General features: G+C 51.9%; 1 protein-coding gene across 8 annotated transcripts in view; it reads left to right on the top strand.

Annotated features, from left to right (window-relative positions):
• Positions 1-482: 482 nt before the first annotated feature.
• UBAC1 (UBA domain containing 1) overlaps positions 483-15,157 on the top strand; it is a 34,042-nt gene continuing 19,367 nt past the window's right edge. The window contains exons 1-4 of one of the 8 annotated variants that reach the window (XM_024252625.3): positions 483-840; positions 6,449-6,569; positions 8,105-8,178; positions 13,915-14,022. In XM_024252625.3, the coding sequence (XP_024108393.3) occupies positions 703-840; positions 6,449-6,569; positions 8,105-8,178; positions 13,915-14,022 (441 nt within the window). In that variant the 5' untranslated portion in view covers positions 483-702. Of the gene's footprint in view, positions 841-1,988; positions 2,013-6,448; positions 6,570-8,104; positions 8,179-13,914; positions 14,023-15,157 lie in introns of those variants that run through there. The other 7 variants (XM_054520903.2, XM_054520905.2, XM_054520904.2 and 4 more) reach the window with 7 other exon arrangements.

Raw genomic sequence — 15,157 nt, 5'->3', positions numbered from 1 at the left:
TTCTTTGGAGAGCCTCCGTTCTACAGCAGTGCAGTGCAAAAGAAATATCACAGCAGCATGTAGGCAATTTAAAATTCTATCTTAAAAAGGTTAAAAGAAACAGGTGAAATTAATTTTAATGACATATTTTTCTTAACCCAGTAGATACAAAATATTATTTCAACATGTAATCAATATGAAAACATTATCGAGATGCCTTACATTCCTTTTTCCCGTTACTTCTTTGGGATCCAGCGTGTATTTTACCTTTAGAGCCCATGCGGTCCCACGTGGTGAGTGCCCCGGGTGGGAACCGCCTGCAGGTCAGGGAAGAACGAAGCGGCCAGAGAACTACAGCTCCCGGCACGCTCCGGGCGCGCCCCGTGACGCATTTCCTTTGCGGTGGCCACAGCGCGCCCCCGGCGGCGGGAGCGAGGCGCCTGTCCGAGAACCACATCTCCCGGCATGCGCCAGACGCGCCCGTGACGCATTTCCTGTGCGGCGGCGACAGCGCGCCCCAGGCGGCTGCGGCGGCGGGAGCGAGGCGACCGCTGAGGCCGCGGCGAGTGACGGCGGCCCGGCCGACGGGAGCCGGGGCGGGGCGGCGGCGGCCCAGCGAAGGAGCGCGCGGGCGGTCTGGCCCCGCCCCCGCCCCGCCCGCCTGCCCGGTGACCTTCAGGGGCCCGGGCGGCGGGCGCAGGCCCCTGCGGCGGCGGCGGCGGGATGTTCGTGCAGGAGGACAAGATCTTCGCGGGCAAGGTGCTGCGGCTGCACATCTGCGCGTCCGACGGCGCCGAGTGGCTGGAGGAGGCCTCCGAGGACACCTCGGTGGAGAAGCTCAAGGAGCGCTGCCTCAAGCACGTAAGGCCGGGCCCCCTCCCCTGCCCCCAACACCCTCCCCGGACCCCTCCGACTGCGGACCCCGCCTCAGTCCCCGAATCGCTCCGACCTGGGGTCCGCCGCCCAGTCCGCAGCTCCCAGGCCCTCTCCTCCGGGGGTGGAGGCAGCGCCTCCTGCTCGTTTGCCTGACTCTCCCCCTTTCGGATCCCACACCTCTGGACGCTCGTCCCGGGCCTGGCCGGCCGGCCGGCGGACACCGGTCACTAAGCACTCGCCCCGTGCCAGCCGCCCGGCCGAGCCCTGTACACGCCAGCCTCTCAGTTAACTCTGCAGCCACGCAGGGAGGTAGGGGCAGATCGGGAAACTGAGGCCTGGAGCGTGAAGTCGCCGACGGAGCAGGGCGTCATGACTTTCCGGCAGTTGTACCTTTTTGCTGTTGGGGTGAGGTTTTTTTCAGCAGCATCTCTGAGAGCTGAGAATTAACGTAGGCTCCTTCATTAAGAGGCCCCTTCTCCTTCCTCTTCCCCTTTCCCGCAGAGCCGGCTGCTTGGAGCTCTTTTCCTGGTTGGCCCCAGGCCACTGTGCCTTTTAGCTGGAGTCCCTGAAATTAGTGCCGCTGCGGGACAAGGCCCTGCGCCGCTGCTTTTCTGCAGAGATAAAATTGGTCAAGAGGGAAGGCCCAGGAGTAGGATCTCCTCTCTGAGACGCTTTTTAAAGTTTATTCACCTGAAATACTCCTATGTATTTAGTTCCTTAGGTTGCTGATTTTTGGAACTAGTTCTCGAGTCTCTGAAGGACTCAGTAAGGTCAGCTAAGAAGCCTGTGTGTCAGACTGACCTCCTGTCTATACTTGACATGAGCTGAGGGCTTGGCAGAATTTAGGTTGAAGGAGGCTGCAGCTTTCTAGTGGCGACTCCGTGTGATAAGTTACATATCTGTGTTGACAGGTTGAGTGCGTTAGACTTGAGCTAAGTGTGGTCTCTAAGGATAAACTTCAATTCTTAACCATAGCAGCTGCTCGCATAGAGTACTTTCGAGTTGCTTTTGTGAGCATGGTTCTGTGGAGTTCTGGAACTGTCAGAGGCAAGCTTGGCAAGCCCCCTTCTGGAACGCACTGGCTGTGAATAACTGGGAGGTGCTGGCCTCAGGATTCACACCAAGGAGGGGGCTGAGCCTCCTGCGTTCAAGGGCCGGTATGTTTTGGCTGCTTTCTTGCTTTTTTTCTGCCCCGGTCTGCATGATTTTGCCATCTGAACAACCACTGGGGCAGCACTAAGCTCCAGCGCCGGTAACTCCATGGGCATCCAGGCTGTTTGAGCCAGGTGTTGTTGCTTGTCTAGTTGTGTGTGTTTTAAAAAACTTCTCTGGGCCGGGCACGGTGGCTCACACCTGTAATCCCAGCACTTTGGGAGGCCGAGGTGGGCGGATCATGAGGTCAGGAGATTGAGACCATCTCGGCCAACATGGTGAAACCCCATCTCAACTAAAATACGAAAAATTAGCCGGGCGTGATGGTGTGTGCCTGTAATCCCAGCTACTTGGGAGGCTGAGGCAGGGTAATCGCTTGAACCCGGGAGGCGGAGGTTGCAGTGAGATGAGATCGCGCCACTGCACTCCAGCCTGGCGACAGAGCAAGACTCCGTCTCAAAAAAAAAAAAAAAAAAAACAGACAAAAAAACCCACAAACTTCTCTGAGGTGCTGTGTCCTCCCTGAGCCAGTACAGAAGCTCCTCAGGGGTTTGGTTTATATCCACAAGTCCAGGGCCAGGCTTAGAGTGGCACCAAAACAAACTTGAGGGTTAATGGAATAGACAAAAATATCCTGTGGACCCCACACTGCATCGACGTGGGATGTCCCCTGCGTTGGCACGGCATTTAGTTTAACTCACTCAGGGTGCGATGGACATGGCCATCATGACATTCTTTTATGAAAGGAAATAGGAAATGAGAGCTGCTTGATCCACACCTACTCATGAATTTCAGGAGCACTGGGGGTCAGTTAGGCAGCCAGTTCCGATGTGATGCTAATTATTATATTCCTGATATATATTATTCCATTTGGTGTTAAGATGTATCATTTGGGAGTTTTTTGTCATTATTCTACTTTAAATTGAAATTGTATCCCACTCTGCGGTTTCCACAGGTGTGGAGGATCTGACTAGCAGGGGATTTTCACACCACAAGAGCCGACATAAATTTCAGGACTCCAGAGCTGAGCGTCAGAAAGGCTCCCCACCACCACATCCCAGCGTGGTTCTGCAGGCAGGGCCAGAATGCATTAGTCAGAAAAGAGAATCCTCAAGTTGTGTATTTGAATGTCTCTCTGGAAGCCGGTCCCTGGATGTCATCCTGCTGTAGGCAGTGAGGTCTGGTGTCCGTTTTAGCTTTGTTCCTCCTCGCCAGGTCCCCAGTGCCTGCTGACACCGGCATGATTTTTTCCTTCCTCTCTTCCATCTGCCTGGAGGGGAATGATGTCGGCTTCTCCCCGCTGTGCTCCTGGGTGTGCACTCCTGAATCGAGGGGGGGTTTTATGATCACAGCTCTTGCTGTTGCCTTTCCCTTTTCTGTTTTGTGCAAATTGGGATCACCGTGGTGGCCTCTAGCTTCCATTGCCTGGAGTGGAGAAGGGGGCAGAGGAACTCGTCTTGTACAACAGGTAGTTAATGAGTTTAAGAAAATCATACCTGGCCGGGCACGGTGGCTCATGCCTGTAATCCCAGCACTTTGGGAGGCCAAGACGGGCAGATCACAAGGTCAGGAGATCGAGACCATTCTGGCTAACACAGTGAAACCCCATCTCTACTAAAAATACAAAAAAATTAGCCGACCATGGTGGCGGGCGCCTGTAGTCCCAGCTCCTCGGGAGGCTGAGACAGGAGAATGGTGTGAACCTGGGAGGTGGGGCTTGCAGTGAGCCGAGATCAAGCCACTGCACTCCAGCCTGGGCGACAGAGAGAGACTCCGTCTCAAAAAAAAAAAAAAAAAAAGAAAACTATACCTGTGGTGCAGTAGAGTTTTTGGTGTGTCGTAAACATTCATGAAATTCCAGCCTGGCCAACATGGCAATACCCCTTCTCTACTAAAAATGTAAAAAATAGCCTGGCATGGTCGCGGACTCCTGTAATCCCATCTACTCAGGAGGCTGAGGCACAAGAATCACTTGAAACTGGGAAGCGGAGGTTGCAATAAGCGGAGATCGCACCACTGCACTCCAGCGTGGGTGACAGAATGAGACCCTGTCTTTTAAAAAAAAAAAAAAAAGTTCATGAAATTGCCAGAATAGAACACAGTACCTGCTAGTATAGCTGTTAAACTTTCCACTTCCTAGATCGCATGCAGATGGGTCCTCAGATGACAGATTGCATCAGGTACAAGCAGAAACGAAGTCACTACTCTTCTGGGGAGGAGCAGGATGTAGTTGGGTGGGGGTGTGAGGGCCTCCCTACTCCAGCAGCCTTGGTTGGGGCTTTTTTGCTGCCGTACCCCAGCCTCTGCTGAGAACAAAGAAGCAGAGTGACACGGTCGTCCTAGTGGTTCCGTGTTGTTCCTGGTGTGCTGGTGACACGTGGACTATGGGTTTTTTGGGAATTAGTATGAGAATTATTTTGGAAAATTGCATTTCGTAGTCCGTATTCTGAACTTGACAAATGAACTAGCCTGCAAACTTTAGGATCATGAAGAAGCACCCCCGGTATTTCAGGGAGCAGAGCCATTGTCAAATCCAGAGGCACTTGAGCGTGTCTGGCAGGAGTGTGTCTTCCTAGTAGCTGCGTCCCCCCAACATCCCCTCAGCCTGGCCAGTTTTGTCTGAAGGAGTGACAGCCCCTGAGGCCGTCAATCCCTTTTTCAAAACCGTTTTCAGTCTCGAGAGTAACAGAATATTCCAGTTACTCTTAAAATGCCAGTGTTGAGAGGTGAAGTGTGTGCTTAGATTTTCTTTCCCAGCAAGCGGTTGTGTGTGCTGGGTGTTTCAGAGCCTCTGTGGCAGCAAAGGGAGGTGGAAAGTGAGCTGCCAGCAGGGTGTCTGCCTGGCCACCTGAGACGTCCGAGGACGGCCTGTCCTGGGGTGGTGCCCCGGCCCCGCTCCAGGCTGGGCCATGCTCTTGACCCACAGGCTGAGCCCGCTACCAGGTTTAGAAAGTGCCCAGTGAGGGTTTCATCCTTTTCTGATAGTCAGGTAGTTCTACCATCTAACCTCAGGGGATCTGTAAGAGCAAGAAAATAGTCAGCCTTCTCTCCATCCAAGCTCTGAGTTCTGAAGGGTTTTCAGGCCAGGCTATGGAAACTGTGGGTATTTTGTGAAACACAGAAGCGCAGCCCCTCTCCTCTCACCCCACGATTCCGGCTGGGGAGGCACCATATTTGGTTAGGTGGGCACTGTTTGGTGTGGTGTGCTGTGCGGTGGTGTGCGGTGGTGTGGTGTGCTGTGCGGTGGTGTGCTGTGCTGTGGTGTGTCGGGCCGTGTGGTGCTGAGGTAGATAATAGAGTGGAGTTGTGGAGCTCTGGACCGACTTGGGCATGAACACGCAGGCACATGTGCCAACCTCAGTCTTCATCAGACGGCACCATCAGTGTTTGCCATTCTTCACAAAATGGTGAGCCGACACGCCTAGCCCCCGTGTCCAAAGGAAAGCAGGACTCCCGCAAGCCAGTGCCATGTGCATGAGTCAGGGACAGCTGTGCGCTGTTTTGCAGAGAGGATGCTGGCTGAATTGAGGAGCAGGATCTACCCCTGCCAGCAGTTGGCTGTGAGATCTTTGTAATGGCAGGGTTGGAAGGGGTCATGGCCATCTGCTCCAACTTCCTCCTGGAGTTTGCAGTCAGTAGCTGTCAAGATGGCTTCCCAGGTCCCCCGTGAGCGCTGCTGGGAGGTGGCTGTGGTGTGTGTGAGGGGGATCCCCTCACTGCTGCCCATGTGTTGCCTCCTGTTCCCTGCCCGGGTGTTGCAGGGTTTCCAGGGCCCTGGTGACTGCGTGCCCATCAGTCCACCTTCAAGCCGCCCAGGGGTGCAGCATGGCTGTTGCTTCGTGAGCTGGGCCACGCCGAGAGCAGTCATGCTAAGTGCCCCTTTTATCCCAATCTCGGGATGTAGCATGGCTGTTGCTTAGTGAGCTGAGCCAAGCTGAGAGCAATCATGCCAAGCGCTCGTCTTCTCCCCATCTCAGGCTCTCTGTGAGCCAGTCTTCTTTCTGGGCAGCCTTTCTGGCCCCTTTCATGCGTCTGTGGAAAAAAGAAAAACAACTGCCCAAAACTTAGGTAGATCTTTAGGTCATCAGGAAACAATGGATCTGCTATTTTCATTTAAAATTATTTTCCAGATCTTTCTAGACCAAAGAAGCAATTCTGGTGGCCGCGAATTGTTAGTAGGGTGTGGTATATCAGAGCTGGGAGCTTGCTTCAGGAGTACTCCATGGGCTGGGGATCAGCTCCCTGGCCGAGGGGATCTGGCGCTATGATGCTTCATTTGGCATCTACCATTAGTGGGAATTCTTTAATTTCATCAATGGTGTAATTTCTTAGCTCATAAGAAAACCCAGTAAATTCCTGGTGTGGCTTGGGATGCCAGGTCCTATGTTATTAGAATTACGATTTACTTATTTTCTACCTTGAAATATCTATTTTTCCCCAGTGTGCTCATGGTAGCTTAGAAGATCCCAAAAGTATAACCCATCATAAATTAATCCATGCTGCCTCAGAAAGGGTGCTGAGTGATGCCAGGACCATCTTGGAAGAGAACATCCAGGACCAAGGTAAGGCTACTGTGGGTGGGCGGGTTGGCATCAGGCATTGTGCGCTGCTGGGGGTGCTGGAGCCAGGAGGGGGTGGTCCACCCACCAGAATCAGTGTTCTGAGCTGGACACGAGCACAAAAACAAGATCGACTAAAAGCATTCTGTTTTTCCTTTATTAAAAAGAGTTCCGTTATAGAATATTTGTGAAAAACAGCAGAAATTGAAACTGAACAAGCAGCAGACATTTGAGAAGCCAAATGTGAATTTCGCTTTTAGTTCTGTTTCAGGGCAAAGCCAGAGACTCCAGGGGTTCTGCAGGTTTCACCTTCGTTGTGGTGATGTTGGCATCCCAGTGCAGTGTTAGACACACACATCCATTTAATTGCTTATGGTTTTGTGTCTGGAGGCACTTGAAGAGCAGACATCAGTTTTGTCTGTGTCATTCAAATAATGCCTTTAATTATGGAATTACTTGAAGTAAGCTGTTTTGAAAATCCTGGAAGTATTGCTAACGGATATCCACTGAGATGACCATCAAGCTCCAAGCCAGTGGGGAATGGCCACCGTCGCGGGCTGGGGATGAGCCACATCTCAGGTTTTGACCTCTGAGGGTTAAGACTCGACTCTCCACCCTCACAGACTTTTTCAGAACTGAGCCGGTTAAAATGCCTGTTGCAGGATCGTCACCAATTCTTTGCACAATTATTGGGGCCGTGCTGTGCACGCCTCCTGGGCCACGGGTCACCTGGGGGTTCGTGCCAGGCCTGGGAGCTTGTACCTCAGCTAGGGCCATGCAGACATCATGCAAAAGTGAGGGAAGGCTGGTGTAGATGCTTGGTTTAGAGGGGACCAAAGGAACCCCTGCTCTTTTGAGACAGTGTGTCACTCAGTCACCCAGGCTGGAGTGCAGAGGCACAGTCAGGCTCACTGTTGCCTTGACCTCCTGGGCTCAAGCAATCCTCCCACCTCAGTCTCCCAAGTAGCTGGGACTACGGGCATGTGCAACCATGCGCAACTATTTTTTATATTGTCATAGAGATGGGGTCTCGCTATGTTGTCCAGGCTGGTCTTGAACTCCTGGGCTCAAGTGATCCGCCTGCCTCATGCTGGGATTGCAGGAGTGAGCCACTGCACCCAGCTGAAGCCCTGCTCTTCTTTTTTTTTTTTTTAAGATGAAGTCTTGCTCTGTTGCCCAGGCTGGAATGCAGTGGTGCAATCTTGGCTCACTGCAACCTCTACCTCCCAGGTTCAAGTGATTCTCCTGCCTCAGCCTCCCGAGTAGCTGGGATTACAGGCGCCCGCCATCATGCCCGGCTAATTTTTGTATTTTTAGTAGAGACGGGGTTTCCCCGTGTTGGCCAGGCTGGTCTTGAACGCCTGACCTCAGGTAATTCGCCTGCCTCAGCCTCCCAAAGTGCTAGGATTACAGATGGAAGCTACTGCGCCCAGCCGAACCCCTGCTGTTCTGTTCTCAGGGCATCCAGCACCCTTTATGCCATTCTGTGGGTATGAAACGATAACCAGTGTGATGGATATACGTGTTATTTTTTCTAGATGTCCTATTATTGATAAAAAAGCGTGCTCCATCACCACTTCCCAAGATGGCTGATGTCTCAGCAGAAGAAAAGGTAAATTTCAAAGTTTGCAATTGGGGACCTTGATTGGTAGAAGTCTACATTTAAGAATTATAGGCTGGGTACTGTGGCTCACGCCTGTAATCCCAGCACTTTGGGAGGCCAGGCGGGTGGATCACAAGGTCAAGAGATCAAGACCATCCTGGCCAATATGGTGAAACCCCGTCTCTACTAAAAATACAAAAAAAATTAGCTGGGCATGGTGGCTCATGCCTGTAGTCCCAGCTACTCAGGAGGCTGAGGCAGGAGAATCTCTTGAACATGGGAGGCAGAGGTTGCAATGAGCCGAGATCGTGCCACTGCACTCCAGCCTGGCGACAGAGTAAGACCCCATCTCAAAATTAAATAAATAAATAAAAACTTAAAAAAAAAGAATTATGAAGAAGTTCTCTATACTAGTTGTTCACCAACCCACACTTTCACCATTTGCAGTAGATGTGGTTATAAGGGGTTCTCTCTCCTGGCAGAGCCTGTTTAATCCATGTCAGTCCTGGTCCCTGCTCATGGGACCAGCACAGAAAACCTGCCTCTGAGTTTTCTGAGACGGAGAGAAGAGTAGGGACACGTCCTGCGTGACTTTTCACTCCCGTGCTGCTGTCTGCCTTCACCTGCTTGTGCTCCTGTTCCCTCCTCTTCTCAAGCAGCCAAGTCAGTCCTGACAGAAAAATGGAGGAAAGTGGGTAACCAACCACCACACAGAATAAGGGCTGCGTATGCAGAGAGCGGCCAGCGAGGGAGCACTCGCAACAAGCTCCGCCTCATACTGCACAGGGTCAGCATCCCCATCCAAAAATCCAAACGCGGAAATGCACTGCAGTCTGAAACTTTTTGAGTGCCGAAATGACACTTAATGGAAGTGCTCGTTGGTGCTTTTTGAGTTTATTATTTGGAATGCAAATATTCCCAAATCTGAAAAAACCCGAAATCTGAAACAGTTCTGGCCCCAGGCATTTCAGATGAGGGATACTCAGCCTGCACTGTTAAATGCTGAGAGAGGCTGAGTTCTGCCTGCCTTGTCTATTTCTTGTAAAACAGAACTGGATATCGTTGGTGTTTACATTCACTCACATGTTATTGATTCATGGTCTGCGACGTCCACTTGGGCGTGTACCTTAGGAACACCGTGCAGTGTGTTTACTGGCTGCTCCAGAAGCTCATGCTGTGAGAAACTCACTGAGCAGAGGAAGATGCGTTCTGCAAGTGGCTTGTCCTACCCCACAGCGGGGTCCAAGCCCGCGCCGAGCATGGAGCCTGCCAGCTAGAAGGGCAGCCACTTTCCTCTGCTGTCTTTGCATTACTCATCTCAAGGGTAGAGTTTCTTACTCATGCTTTGAGAGGCTAAAGAGAGTGTTCACCCCAGAGAAAGAGCGGGTCAAACTCTTTTGGACTAGGCCCATACCTGGTAGTGCATAAGCTATTTTTGGGTTTCATCTGGGACCATGGGTCCCCAGGAAGAGCGTCCTGGGCTTGGGTCCCCTCCTTATCTTCAGCCACACCTGGCCATGCATGAGTGACACACAGGCTGCCGCCCCACCCATCTGCAGTGGACAGATCCGGGCCTGCCTCCGCCTGTCCCCGAGTCAGGCCTGTTTCTGGGAACTGCTGCAGGCAGCATTCACAGTTCTCAGATTACAGTTTGACTGTTGTTGTTCAGACTGACAGGCCCGTGACTAATATAAACAGCGGGGTCTGACCATACAGCCATTGCCCCACAGCCTCTTGGGTGAGTAGCTTGGAGCTAACCTGAGGAGCTTACCTTTTCTCTTCAAATATTTGCAAACTGAAACCTTGTAAGATGTCAATTCATATTTTTATGAATTAATTAATTATTATTATTATTGAGACAGAGTTTTGCTCTTGTTACCCAAGCTAGAGTGCAGTGGCGTGATCTTGGCTCACTGCAACCTCCGCCTTCCGGGTTCAAACGATTCTCCTGCCTCAGCCTCCCAAGTAGTTGGGATTACAGGTGGTGCCACCACGCCTGGGTAATTTTTTGTATTTTTAGTAGAGACAGGGTTTCACCATGTTGGCCAGGCTGGTCTCGAACTCCTGACCTCAGGTGATCCACCTGCCTCGGCCTCCCAAAGTGCTAGGATTACAGGCATGAGCCATTGTGCTTGGCCTAAATTAATTTTTAATTTAGTTTTTGTTTTTGTTTTAGAGACAGGATCTCACTCTGTTGCCCAGGCCGCAGTGCAGTGGTACAATCATAACTCACTGCAACCTTGACCTCCTGGGCTCAAGCAGTCCTCCTGCCTCAGCCTCCCGAGTACCTGGGACCACAGGTGTGTGCCACCACACCCAGCTAATTTTTGTATTTATGAATTACTTTTTAAGTCAAAGCGATGTATGTTTTTAAAAGGTCAAATAGTACTACAAATCTTTTAATAGAAATTAGTAGTCTTTGCTGGGTGCGGTGGCCCACGCCTGTAGTCCCAGAACTTCGGGAGGCTGAGGTGGGAGGATCACTTGAGCCCAGGAATTTGAGACCAGCCTGGGCAGCATGATGGAATCCCTATCTCTACAAAAAATATAAAACATTAGTTGGGCCTGTTGGCACAAGCCACGCAGTGCACACCAGGCTGGAGTGTGTGGTGCTATCTCACCTCACTGCAACCTCTGTCTCCTGGGCTTAAGCGATCCTTCTCCCTCAGCCCCAGGAGTAAAGCAGCTGGGACTATAGGTGTGTGCCACCACACCTGACTAATTTTTGTATTTTTTGAAGACGTGGGGTCTCACCATGTTGCCCAGGCTGGTCTTGAACTCCTGGGCTCAGGTGGTCTGTTCACGTTGGTCTCCCCAAGTGTTGGGATTACAGGCGTGAACCACCATGCCCGGCCCAACCACTCATAACTCTTGTTATCTTTAACAATTCTCTTACTGATTTATAAATCATATGTGTATATTATTATTTCTTGAATGACCAACTTTAGTTTCTATTGACTTCTTAATGAAGAGGCTATAGCACCTCCCTCTCTCTTCCCTTGAGAGTTAGATCATAATGTTGAAGATCTCCGGGTTTTCATTACTAGTATAATTGAAGTGTAGTTTTCAGCTGTGAGCAAAATAAATTAAGATTATCCATCCTTCTTACACAACTGTATTTTTCCTGGAATTAATATTTGCCTCTTCCTTTTGTTTGCTTGTTGAGTTTCTTATAGGCTTATCGCTGATTTTTTCATGCTCTTCCACAGAGCCGATAAAGCTTCTGGAAACGTAGTCACAGATGTTAGGTCACTGGGGCGTTCCCTCCCTCCAGATCCCTCTGGCCTGCGCATCTGTCTGAGTCGCTGCTTTCCAGGCCTGCTGCACAGCCTGGCTTTCCTGCCTCTCTCCTGTGTTAGAGTTTGCTAAGTCTATGCAAGTTTTCCATTGCCACCTAACAAATCGCCACACACGTAGCCGCTTAAAACAGCACTCGGCTTGTAGCTTGCAGTTCTGTAGGGCAGAAGTCTGGCTGGGTGAGCTCAGCTGGTTTCTGTGCTCAGGGTCTCGAGCTGAAATCAGGCTGTGTTCAGGGTGCCGAAGGGCTGCCTTCGTTTCCGAGGCTGGGGGAGATTCTGCTTCTGAGGTCTTCCGGCGGTTGGCAGAGTCCAGTTCCGACCCATTTTCTTGCTGGCGGCCAGCTAGGGGCTGCTCTCAGGGCCTGGGCGCAGCCTGCATTCCTACCCACACAGCCTCCTCCTCCTTCAGAGCCAGCAACAGCATTTCTGAAGTGTTGAATCTCTCTTTCCAGAAAGAGACCCATCCCTTTTAAGGACCTGCCTGATTAGGTGAGGCCCACCAAGGATCATGCTCTTTCCCCAGAGTCGGCTGTGCTGCGTGATGTAACCTGACCCCAGAGTGGAATGTGTCCTGCTCATGCTCTGCAGCCACGCACGGGCAACTGCCAGGCCCGGGGAGCGTGCAGCCGTCCTTGAGTTCTGCCTGCCTCAGGACCAGGTGTCTTATGCTTCTCGATCTGTCCCTTGGTCTGGTGGAGCCTGACTTCCTCTAGTGCCCGGGAGGGGAAACCGTCTTGAGGCCTTGTATTCCAGCGCAGGAGCTGTGGAGGGGGCGCCAGCCGTATGCAGTACGTGAAGCAGCTCTGAGCCGCTCCTCCCTGCACCAGCTGCCTCCCCTTCCTCTGCTCCTTGTAGAACCTTCTGCCATCTGGTGTGCTTTAGTGTTCTGGAATATTCCATGGTGTCTCTGCTGCAGGTCTTTTTCTCTTTGCTATGCCCGGCACATTGACTCTGGAGATTCAGGTGTTTGAGTTCTGGGAAATTTAGTCCTGGAAAATGTTCTGAATTGGTTTTTTGATCTCCTTGTTTTCTCTTTCTGTAACTCTCATGAGTTGGCTGGTAAGCCTGTTTTCTGAGGGATTCCTTGATTTTATCTTCTAAGCATTCTGTAGCCTTTTTGATCTGACTGTAACATGTTTAAATTCCTAAGCCAGTTCTCCTCCTCAGATGATGTCTTCTAGCATTCTGGTGTGTTCCTCTGTGGGCCGTGTGTCCTGGCTTATAAACACTATCCTCTTCCGTCCTGGCTCCTCACTTTGTGCTGCTTTCTGTTGTTCCTCTTCTTTTTTTTTGAGATGGAGTCTCACTGTCACTCACCCAGGCTTGAATGCAGTGGTGTGATCTCAGCTCACCTCCCAGTTTCAAGCGATTCTCCTGTCTCAGCCTCCTGGGTAGCTGGGATTACAGGTGTGCACCAGGACACTGGGCTTATTTTTGTATTTTTAGTAGAGATGGGTTTCACCATGTTGGCCATGCTGGTCTCGAACTCCTGACCTCAAGTAATTCACCCACCTCAGCCTCCCAAAGTGCTGGGATTACAGGCATGCGCCACCTTCCAGAGGCCCTGGATCTGGTTAGCAGTGCTTTGGGACTGGCTGGCTGGCTGGGGCACTGCCCTTTGAGTGCAGACCCTGCCATTTTGCCCCCCCGCCACCTCTTGGCTGTGTCTGCCCTGCTCCGCTGCTGCTGGGTCTCCCTGTTGAGGGTGCTGGGGTGCCTCTTTCCCTCTCATGAGCCTAGGGCTCCTGGCCCGGGGTCTCAAGCCCAGCTCTCTGGGAGTTGCCAGTAGGACTGGATGGCAGGGGAGCACAGGGCAGGGCGGCAGGGGATGGAGCGCTAGCTCCTGAGGCTCGCTCCCTGTGCCCTGCCACCGATGCGGTTCTAGGAGGCTGGAATGGTCTTGCGTCCATGCTCTGCTCTTGACCTGAGCCTTTGTAGCTCCGCTGATCCCTCCATCCTCATCCTCTGCTGTCTTCTGAGAATGTGCTGTCACTCTTCCGGTTCTGTTCCTCTCCCATCACTTTTGTTCTCGTGAGTTTCTACCACCATAACTGCCTGTCAGGAGCTTCCAGAAGGAGCAGAAATGAGTTTGTGGTTTTGGCCTCAGGGCTCAGCTACAGCCTGGGTGGTTCTTCTGGAGTCGCCTCCCTTGCCCCAGCCCTGCCACAGTCCCTGTGTGGTTGTCGCTCTGTGACCCTTGCTCCTGCTCTGTCCCTCACCTACCGCTTCAATCTTATTTACATCAGAGCAGACGCTGAGGACACGTCTGCTGTCCCTGGGCCTTGCGCAGAACTCTCCAGGCTCCCCCAGCTCATCAAGGAGTTTACACCTCTGGCTTCTAAAGGAGACGGAGTCTTTCCTGGGCAGAGCTCTGCTGATTCAGTTTTCATCATCTTTTTGCTGCTCTTACGTTCATCTCAGACTTTCTGATTACTTTTCTGTGTAGAAAAAACAAGACCAGAAAGCTCCAGATAAAGAGGCCATACTCCGGGCCACCGCCAACCTGCCCTCCTACAACATGGACCGGGCCGCAGTCCAGACCAACATGAGAGACGTGAGTGTCAGCCCAGAGCGGTGGCAGGCGCATAGGGTCCCCGTGTGGGGGATTGCTGTGGGGGGGTTCCGCGGGGCGGGGGAGCAGGAGGAGATTCTCTGGAACGATTTGGGGAAGCCAGTGAGCGGGTCTATAGGACTGCACTATTTTGCATTTTTTCTGTAAATCAAAAATTATTTTCAAGTAAGAGTTGGAAAGCCATCTGAAGGCAGGACTGAAAAGATAGATACCCCTGGGAAAACGTCAGTCCGGCCCTGAGTTTGGCAAAAATGTTTAGATAGAATTCTGAACCCGAAGTGGGTGGATCATCTGAGGTCAGAAGTTCGAGACCAGCCTGGCCAACATGATGAAACTCTGTCTCTATTAAAATACCAAAAATTAGCCGGGCGTAGTGGCAGGCACTTGTAATCCCAGCTATTCAGGAGGCTGAGACATGAGAATCACTTGAACCTGGGAGGCGGAGGTTGCAGTGAGCCGAGATCGCATCATTGTACTCCAGCCTGGGCAGCAAGAGCGAAACTCTGTTTCAAGAAAAAAAAAAAACCGCAAATCTGAACCCGTGAGTTATTTTGGGTCAGAACATTCTAAGTTAAAAAAGAAAAGTGTTTGCAGTGCTCATGTGGATGCCGCTGCAGGCAGGGCAGGCAGGTGCTGTGCCGGGTGGGAGGACGGCTGGCTTCCAACTTCATCTGATGCCAGTCCAACCTAAGGACACTGCCATAAGCCCTGTTTCATTTTAGGAATGAACCTCTTGGGGTGTCTTCCAGAGAGTTCTGTGCTGACCAGGGCATGGTGGCTTTTCCCTAGCAGCCAGCATGTGTGTCTCCCATCCTGTGTGTGTCCAGCTCAGAGGTATTTCTCTAGTGTGGTGTCCACACCAAGGCTCACACTTGTGTGAGAGTAGGGACAGCTGACACCTGACCTCTAGGCCCTGTAGCCAGGAGCTGTTCTGGAGGGCATCTCCGGTCCATCCCACGGCTCCTCCTGCCTGGGGAGGACAGTGATGGCCGCTGCCGACGCTGTGTGGCAGCCATGCCTCCACTGGGGGCTGGCAGACTCGTGGGCCTGGAGCCTCAGATGATTCTGTTCTCTTCAGTGACGCCAGAGAGGGTCTTCAGCTTGCCCTGCACCTGCG

The sequence above is a fragment of the Pongo abelii genome, chromosome 13 (genome assembly GCF_028885655.2).
Source record: "Pongo abelii isolate AG06213 chromosome 13, NHGRI_mPonAbe1-v2.0_pri, whole genome shotgun sequence".
Taxonomy (NCBI): domain Eukaryota; kingdom Metazoa; phylum Chordata; class Mammalia; order Primates; family Hominidae; genus Pongo; species Pongo abelii.
The sequence above is the reverse complement of the archived record's forward strand: the minus strand, read 5'-3'. Positions and strand labels throughout refer to the sequence as shown.